Source organism: Erigeron canadensis, chromosome 4 (assembly GCF_010389155.1).
Source record: "Erigeron canadensis isolate Cc75 chromosome 4, C_canadensis_v1, whole genome shotgun sequence".
Classification (NCBI taxonomy): Eukaryota; Viridiplantae; Streptophyta; class Magnoliopsida; order Asterales; family Asteraceae; genus Erigeron; species Erigeron canadensis.
Window position 1 is genome coordinate 35454964 of NC_057764.1, and position 20043 is coordinate 35475006.

At 33.9% G+C, this 20043-nt stretch overlaps 4 protein-coding genes across 4 annotated transcripts; 2 read left to right on the forward strand and 2 right to left on the reverse strand.

The window, feature by feature from the left end:
• Positions 1 to 240: 240 nt before the first annotated feature.
• Positions 241 to 2496, forward strand: LOC122598051 (mitochondrial Rho GTPase 1-like). Its single transcript, XM_043770656.1, has 5 exons — positions 241 to 397; positions 483 to 595; positions 978 to 1128; positions 1323 to 1510; positions 2122 to 2496. The coding sequence occupies exons 1-5, from the start codon at positions 305 to 307 to the stop codon at positions 2282 to 2284; spliced, it is 708 nt and encodes a 235-aa protein (XP_043626591.1). The 5' UTR covers positions 241 to 304; the 3' UTR covers positions 2285 to 2496.
• A 2692-nt stretch (positions 2497 to 5188) lies between these two features.
• On the reverse strand, positions 5189 to 7119 carry LOC122598052 (SKP1-like protein 5). Its single transcript, XM_043770658.1, has 2 exons — positions 6720 to 7119; positions 5189 to 5570 (listed from the first exon to the last, which is right to left on the reverse strand). The coding sequence occupies exons 1-2, from the start codon at positions 7065 to 7067 to the stop codon at positions 5388 to 5390; spliced, it is 531 nt and encodes a 176-aa protein (XP_043626593.1). The 5' UTR covers positions 7068 to 7119; the 3' UTR covers positions 5189 to 5387.
• A 1254-nt stretch (positions 7120 to 8373) lies between these two features.
• LOC122597487 (probable LRR receptor-like serine/threonine-protein kinase At2g16250) lies at positions 8374 to 12074 on the reverse strand. Its single transcript, XM_043770076.1, has 4 exons — positions 10300 to 12074; positions 9498 to 9626; positions 9376 to 9398; positions 8374 to 9210 (listed from the first exon to the last, which is right to left on the reverse strand). The coding sequence occupies exons 1-4, from the start codon at positions 12072 to 12074 to the stop codon at positions 8735 to 8737; spliced, it is 2403 nt and encodes an 800-aa protein (XP_043626011.1). The 3' UTR covers positions 8374 to 8734.
• Positions 12075 to 18798: 6724 nt separating this feature from the next.
• On the forward strand, positions 18799 to 19922 carry LOC122596123 (glycine-rich RNA-binding protein GRP1A-like). Its single transcript, XM_043768644.1, has 2 exons — positions 18799 to 18982; positions 19371 to 19922. The coding sequence occupies exons 1-2, from the start codon at positions 18869 to 18871 to the stop codon at positions 19770 to 19772; spliced, it is 516 nt and encodes a 171-aa protein (XP_043624579.1). The 5' UTR covers positions 18799 to 18868; the 3' UTR covers positions 19773 to 19922.
• The last annotated feature ends 121 nt before the right edge of the window (positions 19923 to 20043 follow it).

The following is a 20043-nucleotide window of genomic DNA, read 5'->3' on the forward strand; positions in this document are numbered from 1 at the left end:
GAGCCTACTCCAAGCAAGCTTGTATATATATATATTCCCCTAATGTTAATGAAAGTGTTAATCTCTTTTCTCCATCTCTTCTTTTGCTCTCTGAAAAATGGAAAAAAAGTTCAAAAAAAGAAGCTAAAAAAAATAAAAAACGAACCTTCTCTCCTTAAGGTACCTTCTCATTTGATCTCTATCCTATATATATATATATATAGAGAGAGAGAGAGAGAGAGATAAGTATGAGTCGTGTAATATGTGTGTTAATAGAAAAGTATGCCAATGCCATTTCTTATAACTATATAGAAGATTGACCCTTATGAACCCTTCTTACCTTGCTAAAAAAAGGATACTAATGTTCATGAATGTACAAGTTAAAGTACACTTAACTACGTCAAGCTATATATACAAGGCATGTCTTTCATTTAAATTTGTGCCTTCATTGAATTCTTTTCTTTTTAGCTCTGTCAATTATCTTATCCGGTTCATCCTTATAGGGAACAAAGAAAAATTTGATTTTACGAGAGATACCTGAAGATAGGATTGAAAGTTTGCTGATTCACAAGGATGCTTTGGCAGCCTGTGACATAGCAGTATTTGTTTATGACAGGTAACCTGAAAAAACTTGCCAATTGACCTAACTTGTTAAGTCTCTGTTATCCCCTTCTTTTGAATTTTGGTTTGCAATCCTTATTTGTAGGGGTGGTAACTAGCCAAAGAGAGTTAAGGGGTGGATCCAAAATATTTCAACTATAAATGTTCTTCTTTTTGTAAATAATCGGAGTGTAAATACAATTACAATGATTATTCCTTCTTGTAAATTTATTGATTTTAAGAGGTTTATGTTTATCCATTTAAAGTACAGTCTAGGCAGCTTTCAACCCCTTTGACCAATTATAAGTTGTGGATTTGTGGCCAATTCTTTTAATTATGGTAACCGGAATTCTTTTAACTTATGTGCTTCTACCTGCTTATATTTATCTGCCATCCAGTTTAGACAAGCGTTCATGGTTAAGAGCAACAGAATTGCTTGTTCAAGTTGCAAGTCATGGGGAGTCTACGGGATATAAGGTTCCTTGCCTCATTGTTGCTGCTAAGGATGACCTTGAACCATACCTGTCTGCCATGCAAGATTCAACATGGGTATACATATTTTATTTAACAGTGGAAATATATACAAAGAATCAAAGTAAACATCTTTTAATAAAATTTTAAACAATATGTTCTTGTCAGTTGTGAACTATAAAAAGCATAATTTTTAATCATCCATGATATTATTTCTCAATCTACATTATAAGTGACATACTATTGATAACTTTGAATATTCATATTTGTAGGTGAGCGAAGATATGGGGGTTGAGGCTCCTATACATATTAGCACAAAATTGGGAGACTTGAATGATGTATTTAGGAGAATTGTGAGAGTAGCAGAACACCCTCATTTGAGCATTCCCAAAACAGAAGCAGGCAAAACTCAAAAACAGTATCACAGGCTTTTTAAACATTTACCTAATGGTTGCTTCAGGTAATGTTGATCTGCCACTTTTTGTCCATTTTTTAATACTGTTACATAGTGTTGGATAAAGCGGTTTAAGGGGTTGTAAGCATTACATATATATTTTTGGCAACTTTTGATATGTTGACCAGTTCAGTTTAGCTTATTAATTTGTTTATGCAACCTTTTTGGCTCATTTGAAACAAAACACTACCCAAAGCGGCCCATTCATAAGGATACAACAATACCTAAATCCGCAGAAGCGGTTACGGGACTCAAGTATTTGGGCTGAAATTGATACCTCTGTTTTTCCAGATCAATGTATTGTAGCTCTTTTCTGGGTATACTAATGTAATCTTCTTTAATATATGTAAATAAGCATATTATGGAACAAAAGCTCTTAATACTATGAATGTTAAAGTAGACTGAATAATCCATGTATAAAGATGGGTATGATCTTGATATCTCATTTTGGGTTTTATGTATGTTCTCATCGTTGCAATGGAGCTGCATACCGTGTTTATGCTACAAGGAAGAACACTTGGTCTTTAAAGAGCCGACGATGCTTAAAGTAAAGCATGAAAGATGGGTATGATCTTGATATCTCATTTTGGGTTTTATGTATGTTCTCATCGTTGCAGTTGTAGCTGCATACCGTGTTTATGCTACAAGGAAGAACGCTTGGTCTTTAAAGAGCCGACGATGACATGTTTTGACGCAGTTACTACATTTAGATCCGTGCTGTGGTTTTGTACATTCCTTACATATATGGGCTTCTTAAGAATCTCTTTTCTTTTTGGTTGATCATTATTCCTCAAGTAATTGAAGTCCTAAAAAAGAGATATATTTATATGCGAAAGGGTATTCGTACCACATGATTTGATAAATCTAACTATTATTGTGCATTAGTTGTACAATATGCTATAAAATATGTACATTATGGTAGATATATCAAATTGTGTGGTACTATTATTACTTCCTTATCTGTATATTCTAGAGTTAATTGCAATTTTGGTCGTTGGGGTTTTCCTAAACTTTCAGTTTCATCCCTATCATTTTGAAATTACATATTTTGATCCTCATTTTGAAACTCTATCAATAGTTTAAGTCCACACCTCTAACTGTTGTTAAAAAAAACATTTAAGTTAGCCACGCACATTGTAGTATTGCACATGAGTATATATTCGTCTTTTCACCTACCATTTGTCTCTCATTTATCTGATCAAACCCAAAGTCTAAATCGAATCTTAATAATCATGTAAATCTCATTATCTATTTATTCAAATTCTAACGATGAAATCTTATTTTAATTCATATCATATAAGTGTAGCAAAATATGAATCTAAAAAAAAAAAGAAAATTCTTGTTTTCAACATGTGTATATCATCATCCTTATAAAATATTATGGAATTTGCATATGGTTAAAGTTTATACATTAATCTTACCCTATATATAAAAAAGAAAATTAAATATAAAGGTGTTCAGTACAATATTAAATGTATGTTATTACTCAAATAATGCTACAATTTTCCACAAATCCTACCTATGTTTAGGTGGACACAGTGATAAATAAACTTGTTTTTACCAAGGGATAAACTCACTCAAAGTGAAATTTACTATTATTCAATAAATAAGTAATTAATTTTGGTGGCTGATTGGTTGGGTTATGTGACCCGCCAAAATGAGGTAATTTTATGACAAGTGTGGACTCTGGAAATATGTTGCATTAGCTCGACTGAAACTCTTAATGCACGATATTTTAAAGCGTACGTAATATAATTAGCTATTGTGTCAACTATGATCACACAGGTTGTGTTATTTCAATAATGTGAATTGCTGAATGATTTAGGTTATCTTGTTGCATTCAAAATACACATTTATTTGAATTTTACCCGTTTGAGTTTATGAGATATGATATATAGCCCTACATCCACCCATTCACAAAAAATGGGTTATTATGGCTTCCAGCTCTCAACCAGCTATAATAGCTAATTGATTTAGACATTTAGTATCCGATCCAAACAACTTGAACATGATAGATAAAACCTCATTGTAACCTTCCAGGTAAGCTTTACATGCCATTAGGATATCACGTACACGATTGAAACGTCCAACCACCAAATCCTCAAAAGTCTGGATGCATCATCCAGCATGTTAAGCATGGCAACTCACCCTAAACTAGTAGCCCTATCCCTTAAGAAAAAAAATCTCAAACGATAATCTTACCTTGTGTGGTTCATGTTAACGATCATTGTCTTGAGTGAGTTTATAAGGTTATTCTTGTTGTATAGTAAGGAGCAGCACTCTCCAGCCACTGTGTCTCATGTATGTACATGTATCGAAGTCTGATAAAGAATGGCTTTGTGTTGAAAATTAGATCATGTATAGAGACCCAAATTTGAAGCAATACTGAAGTACCAGGAACCCTGTCTTTCTTTTTTTCCCAAAGAGCCAACCAGAACTTACCTTAAAAAACTTTCCGACGAGCCAAATAACAAACATACATTATTAATTATAAAAAAAAAAAAAGGTGTGTGTGTTGGGGGGAAACGAAACATATAGTTTGAAGGAACCTACTAATTTTTTATCCATGTTACTGGGTTGAGAGACGTATGCGGTAAGTCAACCTTGAGCAAATTTAAAAACGATGCACACTGAAGAAGTGAAGATACTGGCTAACAGCGCACGCAACATACAGATGGGTTGTACTCTCAATTCAATGATTGCAAAGCGGACATGAGAGTGAAGAGATCTCCATACCCCGTCAACTAAGAAGGCTCGATTGAACTTTTACTAGACTTGGACTGATTTGGATTGATATGAAGACCACCAGGGTGGTAACGAACTAGCCATAATAAAATAAAAGTACCATTGAATAAGTACACATAAGATAGAGCCTTATCTTATGTAAACTTATTCACTCAATTGGTACACTTATTCACTCAACAAGTTTTAACTTATGTATGTGTTTTAACTGTTTGTAAGGCTAGCATTTCTCTATTCAAATACCCATTGATATAGTTAAGTCGGTTACAAGACAATATAGACCAAACGAATCTGTTCTCTAAAGGTCATGTCGGTCTCCTAGTAACCTTTTGTAACCTACCCAACTTGGAATCCTAATTGATCTACACATGACAGGCCCATCGCATTGTGTATGGCCTATGCCCTAAACACAATTAACAAGTGTTTAAAGTATATATATAACATAATAGTGTTCCAAATTAAACCAATTAGGCAATTAATAAAAAGAAGTTTATTTTTGTTGTAACAAACAGTGTTAGTATGTCTAATGAATTGACATACCAGTCAACTCTTTTTCAGAAATCCTACACTCCTGGTGCATCTTTTCAACGCAGTTTCTTTGTGGCTGCAACAAGTCACATGTGTGTAAATTTATTTGTATGAAAGTGATGAAATGTAGCACTATATTATAAACTGAAGACACAAATATACCTGGTCATAGGTGAAGTATATGCAGAAAATATACGATCAGAATTGTATTGGTCCACAACAGGTATCGAACTTCTTGCGATTTTCATAATATTACTCAGCATCGTCATTGTGAAGCCTTGCCAGTGAACTATTATCAGCATTATACTGGTTTAAGTACCAAAACATGTGTGCAAATTGTGAATATAACTTTTGAGTTCATTCAAAGCCAGCTAGAGTTCAAAGCCAAAGGTGATGAACTACAGAGTCATAACAGGTACAAGGAACATGAACATAACAACCCACAACATCAAATGACAATGTCAACTTCTGGTGTACGAGAGTACAAAAACGCTAAAACAAAAGACAGAAGAGCAACATAACAAAACATAACCAAAGCAGAGCCTATCAATGATCAATCATTAACTAATGTTTTACTTCTAACAAGTCATTGCTACTACTTGAGCCTACAATCCTACATGTCATGCACAAATACCCAAGTTTTAAACGCGTACACATTAGACATCTCCTCAACAGTTAAATCGTCCTTCAGGTTGAGGATCGTACGAATCTCTTCACGAGTCTTCCCAATGAGCATGTCAACAACAGCTTTACTTGCGACGTCCAAGAGGCTTTGGATATGCAGAATGACAGCGGCCTGAAATGAAAACAGAGAATTACAAAGCAGATTAAAATTTTCATACCAAAGAATGGATACAAAACAATGACATTATGACTATGGAAATTATTTGTTACATAGAAAAAGCTTTTAATAAAGAATGTAAGTTATTACAGAAGTGTTTAGTAGAAGTCCTACAGCCATGAGGCCATGACTGTAAACAAAATGATTTTACTACTGTTAAAAATAGCTCTAGATAATACAAACTTCAAAAACGAAGGAAAATAATAAGCATCAAACCAGAATATAAAGTGAAAAATCAAAACAGATACCAGACGTTAATTTCATAGGCTTCGAATTAAACGGACATGGAGATGGCACCGGGAAAGAGCGAATAATATATTGTGGTGGAGAAAATTAAATATAAAACAATAAGTTGTTGGTAGCACACCCTTGTGTTTATTATTAACGTTTTAAGTCAACTAATTATCCATATAACCCTCATATTGTATATGCCTGGGTAGAACCTGGTTAGATCAGTGGTTAGAGCTCATGCCTCTAGAAACAGAGGTCATGGGTTCGATCCTCATGCCCAGCAAGGCTGGAGGTCCTTTTCTACCTATGGTAGAACCTGGAAGCAGCCTCTCTACCTTTGGTAGGGGTAAGGTTGTCTATATATCAACCTCCCCCTACACCGTCGAAGACGGTATTGGGACCCAAAACCCGTGGAAGACGGCATTGGGAGTTACTTACTTTATTGTATATGCCTTGGTAATAATTAGACTTGTTCATGGGGTTGGGGAAAATAATCAAAACCCAATATCTGAAAAGTTTGGGTCAGGTTTCAGGGCAATTATTGATTTATTGGAGTCTTTCGGCTTTCAGGTCGGGACCGGGGCATGCCTATCCCGATAATATTTTATTTATATATAGATCTAATTGCGAAATTTGTTGACATACTGTTGCTTTTATGTTCATCAGTAATGGGTCGGATTTCAGTTTTCTAATGGAGATCGGGTTTGGGGTCGGTTAGGTGCAATATTTATCCATTGCCCATGCAAAACTAAAAAACGCAACCTTGTGTCCACAGCAAGCATATGTATGTTCCTCAATCCTAAGGTTATGAATTATTATCTTTCCTAGAAATAAAAACACAAAATAAGGAGGAGAAAATAGATGGAGACGTACATCAATAAGATCCACGAGAATGCTTTGATTCTCTTTCACAAATTCGGAATAGAAATCCTTGAAATTGTTTCTAGTGTTGACGATCTCGAGATGTTTCTGAATGAAGTAAACAGTCTTTGCGAGGACATTGGCCGAGATATCGACATTCATCTCCCCAAATTCCCTATTTTTCATATATGGACGCAGAAATCTACACTCCATGGCCAACATCTCATCGATCGGGAACATCTCATCCTCGCGACTAACTAACACGAAAGGCGGCTCATCAAAATTCTTTACCATGGCCTTGAGACTTGATGGATCATCATCTTCATCATCAGATAAGGATCTATAACTTAGACTTCTCATGCTCGATTTTGGGGAACAAAAATAAACCCTAATGTTTTCTGAGTTTCGCAATTTATTTATTTCCCTTACTTTTTTTTCCTTGTCAATTTCGATGAGAATTTCGTGTGACGATTTGACAGCGGGGTCTAATATACGTTGTTTTAATTGGGTCCGTGTTAGAGAGCTCCTTCGAAGTAAAAATGCCTATTTCAAATACCCGATGGGGGAAAACCCCTTACTAATTTGCCCGAAGGCACGATGATCAATAGGGGTAAACCCTGCCTCCTCAGACTTGAACCTGGATATACCCAAGTCAAACCTTCATAGAAAGACTTCCTATGTACTTCCCAAGTCTTGAACCCAAGACTTCCTGCTTGTAAGGCAGATGTTCAACCACTTGAGCTAACTAGTCATAATCCACGTACAATATATAAATTGTATCATAATGAAATTCGAATATGTCTCTATCCGTGGGTATGAAATAAATTGTGATTTAAGAAAACCAATGATTTAAGCTTAGTTATAATAAACAGTAATGATAAATATTATATATGTTTAGTTAAAGTTTTTAATTTATCTTAAAAATTTACAATCACATCAAAATCGAAACTTGTATAGTGAATGACAGCAAATAACTTTGTGATTTCCAATCGTAAACTCAGATTTCTTAATTCATGTTAATAACTTATCTAATATTATCTAATAAAGCATTTTGCCCCTTTTTTTAAGAAATGATGATTTGAACTACCCAAAATATCTCTATTCTTTATTCACTAATTTAAACACATCTACCTAATATATCTATAATAACTTTAAATCTCAACCACTCATTTTTTCTCTCTCCTCAAATCTCAACCACTCTCATCCATAAATCATTTTATTCCTTTAATTCATTCAAAATCTTTTATCTCAAAAACCATATATCGATATATTATAAAAATTGTATGGGTGTTCTTAAAATTTCATGCTCTTTGATTATAAGTCAAGAGTTAGATTTAATTGTAAGTCTAATAAAGAAATCAAATCCATATACAATTAAAAAAGTTAATTTAATAAAATAAATAAATTAAAAAGACGCATGTCGATCAAAGATTACGCCACATGTCGTTTCAAGAACATCTCAATCTTGTTTTAGTTTATTGGTAGATTTGTCCTCTTGAGTAGAGCCTAGTTGCTTCTACTCAAGCCGGGCATTACATATATTGACTCGTTATCCAACAAGTTGACCCAATTATTTTGCCACCTCGATATATACTAATCCAAGAGCCGGTAACCCATCATCACAGAAAACACAGTTGGCAAATTACCTCAATTCGTTTCCCCTAAACCAGATCAAAACAGACTTCATTTACAATTCACAACGGGAAACAAAAACTTTCAAGCGTGTTTCAAACACAAAATTAGCAACAATATATATTAAGCCACGACTAGAACATGTGTACTCTCACTCTCTATATGTCAACATTATCCATATCGACACCTCTCTGTAAAGAAAGATTCATAATCTATGTGCATGAAATCTCCCTAGATTGGAAAACTACATGTTCAGTTTCTTACATGTCATACATCTCCAAAGGGGGCCTCCCACATCGGTTATTATTAAAAGAATCAATCCATCCTAAACCTTGTTTGATGTCTCTTCATCTAGCACATCCAGTGGTTCAGGAAACACATCCTTTGAAAGCCTTCTACCTAGTGGACAAACAACCATCCACATTGCCAGGCAACTGAGACCCTGCAGTCTGATATGGCAAGCTATTACATGAGCTGCTGCTGCTGCCACCCCAAGAACTCTTAGACGACTTCACCGGAAGTTTCTCTGAGCTTGTAGAATCTTCCCGGACAACCTTCGATAGATTTTCCAAAGCTTTGAGTATGAATCTCATAAGTGGTCTCTTTGAAGGTTTTGGATCAAGGCAAGATTTAGCAATAACAGCCATAGCCCAAACTTCTTCCAATAAATCCTCATCTACTACTAATGACGGATCCATAATGTTTGTCATGAGATCCTTGTCCTCTAAACTGATGTATGGAAGGATACCTTCCAATATGTCTTTTGTGATTAAGTCACGCGATGCGCTAATACCAATTCTGCCTGTTACAAGCTCCAGCAATACCTTTCCAAAACAATAAACGTCATAGGAACACATTCCTGTAATTACACCTAGAAGAGATACTTATTAGTTACCATAACTAAACCAAGTATTTTCTAAACGAAAGTTTGATTAATCAAATAGGCCACATTATTAGTTATATTTCCTTAAATAAGTGAAAATATGTGAGAATAAGATAAGAAGTTGCACAAGGAGCAAATAGGTCAGGAACTTACCAGAAGCACTTTGTTCTGATGTCCTGCACATATCCAAGAGAAAAAATCAGTTAAATTTTCCAAATCTAAGTTATTATTCAGCAAGTTATCCTTATTTATTGGGGTTATAAATGAGTACTTACTGAGGTGACCGTAGCAACCTAGTGATCCTATTTGAATAATTATCACCTTCGTGCGTACATGCCTCACTTAAGCTTCCTAACCGCACTTCATATTTGTCATCAAGAAGTATACTGCTAGCTTCAATGTCTCTTCAATTAACACAATACAAAAGAAGAGATTTGTGAACTAACTTTGAATATAAGATTTCAGAGAAAAGATTCATCAAGTGAAGGTACAAGCTCAAATAGCCCAGCAAGATTTTGGAAGTTTATTGATCCTAACCACTTAGTCATCGACATTTTCATGTTTTAGTTTTTACTATTATAAACGCTTCTATGCCAAATCTCCAAATCAGAGGCTTCAGGGGTATAGTTTCATGGAGATCTGGCGGGTTGCACCATTGACCATATCCTAAAAGTGTTACCTTTTTTGACACATTCAAAAAATTTAGATTTTGGAATTTTATTGATCCTAGAACCATTTAGTCATCAACAATTCTATGTTTTAGTTTTTATTATTATAAACGCTTCTTTGCAAACCCCCAAATCAGAGGCTTCAGGGGTATAGTTTTTAGAGATCAGGCGGGTTGCACCATTGACCACATCCTAAAAGTAAAAAGTGTTACCTTTTTTGACACATTCATGAATTTTAGCTTTTTGACCATTTATCCAGCCCGCCCGAGCGACCCATATTGCCACCTTTTGTTCTGACTTCTGATTGTTTAAACTAATACAGTATCATTCTTCCAAGTTAAGTAAAGCACAATATGATATTGATAGTTTACCATAAAAGGACATCAGGAAATGAGGAACTTGAGAGTACCTGTGAACAACAGGCGGAGAACATTCATGATGAAGATAAGAGAGACCTTCAGCAGCTCCAATTGCAATTTTCAATCTTGTGATCCAATCTAACGACTTCAATGTATCATCATCAGAACAATTTTTCGTATACAAAGAACTTGACAAATCCCCTTTTGGCATATACTTGTAAATCAAGAACTTTTCCTTCTCGTTCTCCAAGCAATGTCCCAACAGAGGAATCAATCGAGGATGAGAAATCTTACTGTAGAGATCTAACTCTAGTGCACTAATAATCTTTCCTGAATGCACATCAACTCTTTTAACTATTATATGAGTTCCACCCTCCAAAACACCCTTAAAAATATCACCAGAATGGCCATTTTTTATAAAATTTGCATCATTAAAGTCATTTGTTGCAGACACAATCTTCTCATAAGTAAACAGTTCCCCAAGACCCATAAGGTTCACACTCTCTCGTTCTGTAGTAAGGGGTCCCTCGTCATTCCCTGCTTGAGTTGTTTTCCGGTTCTTATATCTGAATAAGATAAGTAATATCACTGAAATCACAAGGAAGAGAATGAGCCCCAAACTCCCAAAAACTGCTGCAAATACGAGCACTCTTCGTTTGCTTTTATGGTCATGTAAAACTGAGCTCAAGGAGCCATCAGTAAGTCCAAAAGTATCAAATAGTAACCCCTTCATAGAATAAAACGCTGCACATTCTTTCAAACCCCTTTGGCTTGGCCAGTTTCGAAAGCAATTCCCATCCAAAAATGCAGCATCATGTACATAATCCGGTATATTTCCTTGGAAGTAATTATACGAAAGATCAATAAAACTAACCCTTCTAAGTACACATGTCAAGACCCCATAAAACATATTATGCGAGAGATTAAAAACCGACTTGGTAACATTTCCATTCAAACTTTTATTCGGTAAAGACCCTACAAAATTATTATCAGACACATCAAGAAAACTCAAACCGGGCAGTGACCAAATCGCATCAGGAAGCTCACCACTAAAGTTATTATCACGAATCACTATTCTACGTAAACTCCTCAAACTCCCCAATTCTTTTGGCAGCAGCCCAGAAAACGCATTAAAACTCAAATCAAGAACAACCAAACTATCAAGCTTACCAATTTGAGCAGGAACATTAGACGAAAGCCCGTTACTAGAAAGATTCAAACAATGCAGGTTCACTAAGTTCCCAAAAGACAAAGGAATCAAACCAGTAAGTACATTTCTAGATAAATCAAGAACCGAAAGACTCAACAACATTCCCAAACTATCCGGAATCCCACCTGTCAAAACATTACCGGATAAATACAATTCAATAAGACCAGTCAAGTTCCCAATACTACCCGGAATCCCACCCGAAATTCCACAAAATCTAAGATCAAGAAACTTAAGGGTTTTAACTCTAACCCCTAACCAATCTGGAATCGAACCAATAAGCAAAAATCTTGAAGCATTAAACGATACCAAGTTCGTAAAACCGACAAGAGAATCGACTGCAAAAGCAGGATTTTGATTCCCAATTGTGGTTCTCTTAAACCCTGAAATATTAATACCAATGACACTACCATTTTCACATTGAATACCAACCCATGTTGAACATGGGTCAGATTTTATGGGCCATTCTTTTGTTCTTAACCCTAATGATGACCTAAGTGTAAACAGGGCTGCCTTTTCTGCCCGGATACTTAATGGGTCAGATTGTAATGTAGTTCCAAAACGCAAGAAAAATAGTAATGGTAGTAGTATTACATTAGTGATAGTATGCATTGACATTTTAGCAATAGCATGTATTCATAATTTTGGGCATAATTGAATAAGAAAATAAAGGGGGTTTGTTTACATGATTATAGCGTGAACTATATTATATTGATGTGAATGAATGTTGATGGAGTAGCGGTTTGTTGCAAAAGAGGGAAATGATTGAAGGTTATTTTTTTTATTATTATTTTTTTTTTTCAGCGTGTTTTCTACTTTCAGGGAAAAGAGGGTGAAATTTAAAATGCTCTTTGCGTGTGTATTTTTTTTATTAAAATGTTTTCGGTTTTTTTATTTTTTTTAAATATCTTAAGATGAAAATGTTACATTTTAATAAATGGGGAAATGATATTCCTACAACATAAATGGATATAAACGTGATGCGCTGAAGATAATACTTGAGATAATATTAATTTTCAAATAAAACTCTTAGGTTAAGAAAATTATAACATCACACGTATATGAGCATAAACGATTAGATGTTTTCAGGTCAGTCAGCACAAGGGTGACGCTAGTCATCTTCAAGGTGGGGCGGCTCTTCCTCCAACTACCCAGTGGATTGTCGAGTTACAAGTCCTATGAGACATGAGCGGGATTCTCTAGGACTATTCTGACTTTTTTTTTATGGTTCACTTGTGGTCGAGGAAAAGGAACCAAAATTCGAACAGTAGTATTAGTATTGGCGTAATAGAAGTAAGTTGATCAATCAAGTATCCGAGTAATAGTTATAGGATTTGCTGAACACCTCACGAATTTTGTTCTTGGTTCGGCGATTCATTCGCGATACGATTCACAAACCCATTCATGACTATAAGACAAAAAACATCGAACGGGTAGATGGTGGTTCGACAACCCTAAATGGGCATGGCTCAACAATTTGGACAGGAAAAATCGTGTTTATAAAGAACTGGATTCGTCGAAATTAGCCTATATTTATACTAATTACTTTGGATATTCCACAAGTATTAAGAATAACAATAACACTTATAGAAGTTTATTTATTATTCGTGATAACCGTCTCATAGATAAAATAGATATAGATATTAAATAGATATAAATTCTTGACTTTTTATAATTCAAAGTAAAGATAAGAACAAATACACAAGCATGTCATGTAGCCATGTAGTATAATGTTGAAATGTAAGACTATTTTCAACGCTAAAGACGTCTTTAGACACCCTTGAGTAGGGTTGTCAATTTCGCCCCAACCCGAAACCTAATCCGAACCCAACCCGAAAAAAATCAGGTTAGGGTTGAGTATTTTTGACCCACCAACCCACCAACCTGATTTTTTCTGGGATGGGTTCGGGTTGGGTTGTTGGGTTGTCAGGTCGACCCGCCAACCCAATATCTTTAAAATAATTGAATTATATATAATAGTTCATACTCCACATTACACTAATTCATACGTCCTATTCTCATTTTTTATATTTATAACCTAAAGTAACTTCAAATATGAAATAAAAGGAGGATTCAAAATTCTGTGTGATGATAAGTGATGTAGGATGAGGCGGTAAGTTTGTTAACTTTGTGCCAAGTATTAACAATACCCTCGTATTTCTTTCTTTTTTGTACCCTTTGTTTTCGGCTTACACCATCAATGATAAAGCTTTATATTGGTTGATTTATTCCATTTTATATTTATATATATTTGCTTCTCGGGTCACATGGGTTGGCGGGTTGTGGGTCAGGGTTGAAATTTCTGACCTGTAACTTTTAGTGGGTTGGGTTAGGGTCGGAGTTTTTCAACCCGCCAACCCGAACCCGAACCCATTGACAGCCCTACCCTTGAGCTATCACATTATATCTTTAGAAATCCTTATAAATCCTTCAAATCTTATAATTTTATCTTCAACCATACAAACATTCTTACATATCCTTTTACCTTCACTAAAAACAAAAATATATTAGATAAGGACAAGTAAGGGCATGCCTTCAAAAAATATTTAGTTTTGGACAAGTTTCAATGGCAAAGGATATCCAAGGGCACCCATTGGAGATAGCCTAATGGAGCGTGACGCCAAATTAGATGAGAATTATGTTTTTGTTGTGAAAAAGTTTGTTAGGGTTTAACAATTACTCAATTTTGGAACCAAATAGATTATGTTGTCGATGTAGAAAAATAAGAGTCAATACTTGAGTTGTACCACAAAATATCATTGAAGACTTACCTCTTAGAAAAGTTCGATTCAAGTGGAATTGTGGAAGTTAAAGTTAAAAGATCAGATAAAAGAAAGAAAGAATAAGAAAAAAGTTGATTGTATGTATATAAGGTAACTAACATAAGAAAACTTAAAACTTTGATGGCCAAATGTGTAAACACCAAAACTTCAGTGCTTGTAAGAGGACTTGGATTGTAGTAATATGATAAATAAATTACGAAGTTTGTTTTAGACTAAGAGGAGTGGGAAGAAGAAGAGGAGGGGCGACTTGTGCCATGTGGCATGTGGAGTAAAAAGAGTTGTCCCTCAAAAAAAGTGAAAATGATGGACTTTTAAGTGGAGGCAACTTATGTCATGTGTCACTTCCAATAATTGATTTTGTGTTTATATATATATATATTTATATACTTAAAATATAAACATATATTATGGATAGCTATATATTTGTATTTATTTTAATAACTACATAACCCAATTCCATCAAAAACTCAAAATATAATTAAAAAAAAACTGTTATAGAAGTTTGTTAAAAGAAAAAGGTTTTGGGGTTAAAATCACAAATATTTAGGGGTGTAAAATGAAAAAAGTTATAAAATAATAAAATAAAAGACATAAAAGACAAAAATCCAAAAGTCTTCTTCAATCAAACCACCAAAACACAGTCGGACTACATCGGAAATTTTTTTCTTTTTTTGCGCACACACACCATACACACACCACACAGACATATATATTTATAGTCCATAAAAACAGATAAAAAGAAAAAGAAAATTGAAAAAGTTCATCGATCATCGTGCTGGTCAAAGGGGGAGGGGCAAGCTGTAGGAGTTGGGCAAAGGAAGAGTCGACCAAAGGGGGTGGTGTGAAGGGCGACTGATGGTGACTTGGGGCGAAAGTCGGCTAAAGTTGGCACCACTCCTTTCAGCCTTAGTGATGGTTTAGAAATACCAATTTCCATTCCTAAGGCAAAAGAATAAATAAAATCTTTTTCTTCATTGTTGTAGATTTTTAGTCCATGTTGTTATACCACACTATACTCTCACATGAAAATAAAATTGAACGGGTGGTTTTATTTTCAAATTTTTTAAAAAATTAGATATTATTAATTATTAGTTAATTAATAAAGTTAATAGATTAAAAGATAAATAAAATAGAAAAAAAAACATCTATGATTGTAATGTTGTGATAAAAATGACTTTACACGAATATTTATGTCTCTATTTAAAGAGATTTTATGACGTCTTCATTGTACATGATGAGCATGACACCATTAGCACTACCCTTTTCATCAACTCATCGTAGCATGGTTCATCCAAACTAAAAAAATGCTTCCACGACATTAGTCGGGTACAAGGTGGGAACAACATGTGTATGTGTGTAGTTTATATATATTTTATTTGGGTATGAGAATAACGAATATATATATGTGTGATTCTATAAAAAAAAAAATTAAATGAGGATGAGAGTATGATAAAGAATGGTTAGTTCTTGAATTTATATTTGAAAGAGAAAAGTGATGTTACAGTCAATTTATAACCTTTTAAAGCTTTAGGGTGTAGTTCATAACCTTCTGAAATCCCTCTATCAGTTCATCCCATATAATTTTTTATTATTTTTGACCCGCTAATTTATTAACTATTTATAGTGTAAACGACCTTAAATATTTAATAATTTTTTTTTACCTTTTATGTTCTTAAAGGGAAATGATCCATACATTATAGTTCAATGGTTGAGCATCAACTTTTCAAACTGGAGGTTTCGAGTTCGAGACATGAAAATGACATTTTAACGTATTTCACAAATAAAGTCATCCAGTGAAGCATGTTTGACTCTTGTAGAGGGACAAAGTTTTATCCCAATTAAATTTCGTGCCTTTGGGCAGTTTAGTTGGGTGTGTCTCCTCATACTGAGTATTGAGGGTGAAAGGGCTCTCTAGTGCGGTCCCAGTTAAGACAACGTAAGTTACATCTCCAGTTGCGAGCAAATGATCCACACATTTAAAACAAATACAAATTTACCATACACAAGAATATATGCACTAAATAGTTGTACAGTACAATCGTCTGATGCATATATTGTTGTGTATGGCAACACTGTGATGTGTAGGGATCACCCTGTTAATAAATCTCAATTTCTAATTTTTTTCTCCTTTAACTTTGTATAATTATATATTCTTCCGAATTAGTTAGGCATATATTTTCAAAACTAAAAAGAAGTATTATTTATCAGTGTACATTATGAAAGATATGATTTATAGTACATAAAAATGTTTAGACTTTAGAGCCTTTTCGTGTTGAAACATCCCATATCCATATATAGCCAAATAGTCTCACTCGTGTAAACCAAATATTTTCAAGGGGGAAAAGCATCATTTGTGTAAAGTGTAAACCGAAACGGAAAATGAGGACACGCGAGTCATGACAGTAGCCGTAATTATCGGTATTACTGAATGAATGAAGATATTTTTTTGGGAGAGAAAATATCTTTCTAATCGTCAATCGAGATATCACGTGACTTTGGGACCACCAGGGGAAAAAAGAAAAGAAAATATCTCATTTTAACTAGGGTTTATTTTCAACCACTATTCCAACCTCACCTACTCCAAACTACACGCCTTTGCTTGCCGTCCCCATTGTCGATACTTTTGCTTTCTTTAGTGGTTTGTTGATTTTCATTTTTATGTATAGATTTTAAACTTCACAAGATTACATATATCTTTGAATATGTAATAAAGGCAATACTATGCATTAAATTTTTGAATTGATGTTTTAAATATCTACGTAATTTTACAAATTTTGAAAGAGAGAATAATTTAGAATGCATAAATTAGTAGGTTAATGTCAACTCACGGTTTAAACCAAATATGTTTGTGAGTTGTGACACCTTTCTTTTATGTAGTTTGTTAATTTTTGTTAAATGCATTTCGGTAAACGTTTAAAGCATTCAATGTGATTCATATGTAGATCAAACAAGGTATGAAGTCTATTCACTTTATTGTGAGAATTGACGTTGTTTTAAAGTGGTGTGGTTAATGATGAGAATATATGAATTATTTTTTAAGTTATCAATTAATATGTAACAAGCTTTATAACTTATTATATATTTATCATAATACACTTTTGGTTGTTACATTTAATTGTCAAACTTATATAAGGTTTAAAATAATACTAATCAGTTTCATCTCACCTCAAATACTTTTTAACTTAATTTATTCATTAAATGGTAACAATTAAAAGTTTGTTACATTAAGGGGTACCTTTTAAAGTTTGTCACGCATAATAGTTATTTGAGTAAACTTTATTATAATTGTTTTAAAACGATAAAAGTTAGATGTTATATCTCTTATATTAATAAAATAAATTTTTTTTCAAAATCTTTTTTAGAAAAATAATGAAATGGCATGCCCTCATCATTTGCTAGCACAATTTCTAAAAAAAATATGACATCATAATTTTTTGTATTTTTATCTTCTTATTGCTTTTTTTTTACCCTACAGTTAATGTTTATTTCTTTTAACCATCTCAAACTTTCATCCTTTTTTCTATTCTCATATAAATAATTTTTAAAACATATATACAATGATAAATGAATAGTCATTAACATTAATATTAAACCTTTTTTTTTATTAAAATTTCAAATTTTCAAGTTTTTTTTTCTAATATTGATCCGAATTTTTTTCCTGATATTAACGGAAAATGCCCAGGTTAGAACTGATTTAACTTTAAAAACCCTATATAAGTATAATATATATTGAACCCAGGTTTGATTAGCTAGTATAATATATATTAGCTATCTTATGTAACTAGTAGGATATAATTTGAGGTATTGTGCACTCTACTCGCTATTCTCAATGTGATAATTGTAATAAAAAGAAATAGGTTTAATATGATTTAAGTGTGGTACTAAAAACATCAACTATTTTTGTATGCTTTTGTTTTATCGTAATGGATGTTGTCGGTCTTTTAACTTATCGTAATGGATATTCACACGTTAAGAGGTAAATTTAGATAAAACATTTTAGGGTAATATTTAACGTGCATAAAAATTTTATATTTTTTATATCAAAAGTTTACTTTTTGAATTTTATGATACGTGTACAACTATTTAACACACCTTAACGGTAGTCATAATGGTTGTATTTAGCAATACTCGTTCTTTTACAAAATATCAAACGCAACATTTAGGGTTGTACTTAACATGTATAAAAAATTTATATTTTTTTATATCAAAAGCTTCCTTAAATTATATGATAATGTAGATGTACCACTATAGTTCTAGAAGATGTGTTTAGCAATTTTTTTCTTTTTATCCATTTTAATTATCAATGTAAAGATATTGGATAAAACTTTATCTTTTATGCTTTCCCTAAATGATACAACTACTATACTAGATTACTATATTAAAAAAACAAAAAAAATTAAGAGATAAAATATATTATTAAAAAAATATCCTGGAAAATATATCTGTGAACTATGGGTATAGATCCTAACCATGGTTAAGTAGATGCGCACTACGCACCATGAGCAACCTAGCAAACGCAAGCATACTTTATTCGCCTATATAATAAGCCATACAACCCACCTTTATCACTCACTCAAACACTATCAATTCAATCCTTTCAATCTCCTTTCATTTTTCCATTGTTAAAAAATGGCTTCAGCAGACGTCGAGTACAGATGTTTCGTCGGTGGCCTGGCTTGGGCCACAACTGACCAATCTCTCCAAGAAGCTTTCTCTGCGTACGGCGAAGTCGTCGATTCGAAGGTCCGTTTGTCTCACAAAGTCCGGATCTGATCCGATCCGGTCCGGCTTTGTTTGACAAATATCACACGTTACTCTCTGTTACTATTGATACTACTCTTTGTTACTACTACTGTTACTGTTACTACTCTTTCTGTTACTGTTTTACTGATATCTCTTAAACACGGTACGTTCATCTCTTCTCGAGAAGACGATCGATCGATTTTTTCCATAATTTTCCTATATATATACATATTTCTGATTTTTGTAGCAATTAGTTATAGATCTGATATTTCATTAACATATAGATACAATTATATAAATGTATATTTATGAGCTTTTGTAATTGAGTGATAATAACAGAGCTTGATGATTGTAGATCTGAAGAATTTGTTGTTTGTATATTTACCAGATCATAAATGATAGGGAGACAGGGAGATCAAGAGGATTTGGATTCGTTACATTCAAGGAAGAACAATCCTTGAGAGACGCAATTGAAGGACTCAACGGAACAAGCCTTGACGGCCGAAACATCACCGTCAACGAGGCTCAATCTCGCAGCGGAGGCGGCGGTGGTGGCGGTGGAGGATATGGTGGAGGTCGTCGTGAAGGAGGTGGCGGTGGATATGGTGGTGGTGGTGGTGGATATGGCGGCGGTCGTCGTGAAGGAGGTTACGGTGGAGGCGGTGGTGGTTACGGAGGAGACCGTCGTGAAGGAGGATATGGTGGTGGCCGCCGTGATGGTGGATATGGTGGTGGTGATGGTGGATCTAGGTATTCACGTGGTGGTGGTGATTCTGAAGGGAAATGGTGAAGTTAGAACTTTAGTGGTAGAATTATCGGGATCTTTGTTATTTAAAGTTTGATGTGTAATCGTTGTGTTCGTCGTTTCTATATTCTGTTTTTGACCTGTTTGATCGTTCTATTGGTGAGGTTTTAATGAAAAAAAATTATGGTTCCGGTATATCTGTTGTGTGTATACGTATCTGGATTTCTTTTTTAACATATTAACCCGAATGAATTAGTAAATGGTTTCAAAAATGTGATTTGCGAATCATCAGAACAATATAATCATTTCAATCGAC

Bases quoted from the DNA above. Each gene is read 5' to 3' on its own strand.
- LOC122598051 (XM_043770656.1), top strand. From the start codon at position 305: ATGAACCCTTCTTACCTTGCTAAAAAAAGGATACTAATGTTCATGAAT. The intron at 596-977 runs GTAACCTGAAAA...TCTGCCATCCAG, and splicing joins GCAGTATTTGTTTATGACAG to TTTAGACAAGCGTTCATGGT. The intron at 1,511-2,121 runs GTAATGTTGATC...TCATCGTTGCAG, and splicing joins TTACCTAATGGTTGCTTCAG to TTGTAGCTGCATACCGTGTT.
- LOC122598052 (XM_043770658.1), bottom strand. From the start codon at position 7,067: ATGAGAAGTCTAAGTTATAGATCCTTATCTGATGATGAAGATGATGAT. The intron at 5,571-6,719 runs GTACGTCTCCAT...TTTTCATTTCAG, and splicing joins TTCTCGTGGATCTTATTGAT to GCCGCTGTCATTCTGCATAT.
- LOC122597487 (XM_043770076.1), bottom strand. From the start codon at position 12,074: ATGTCAATGCATACTATCACTAATGTAATACTACTACCATTACTATTT. The intron at 9,399-9,497 runs GTAAGTACTCAT...GGATATGTGCAG, and splicing joins AGGTTGCTACGGTCACCTCA to GACATCAGAACAAAGTGCTT. The intron at 9,211-9,375 runs GTAAGTTCCTGA...TATCTCTTCTAG, and splicing joins ATCAGAACAAAGTGCTTCTG to GTGTAATTACAGGAATGTGT.
- LOC122596123 (XM_043768644.1), top strand. From the start codon at position 18,869: ATGGCTTCAGCAGACGTCGAGTACAGATGTTTCGTCGGTGGCCTGGCT. The intron at 18,983-19,370 runs GTCCGTTTGTCT...TATATTTACCAG, and splicing joins GCGAAGTCGTCGATTCGAAG to ATCATAAATGATAGGGAGAC.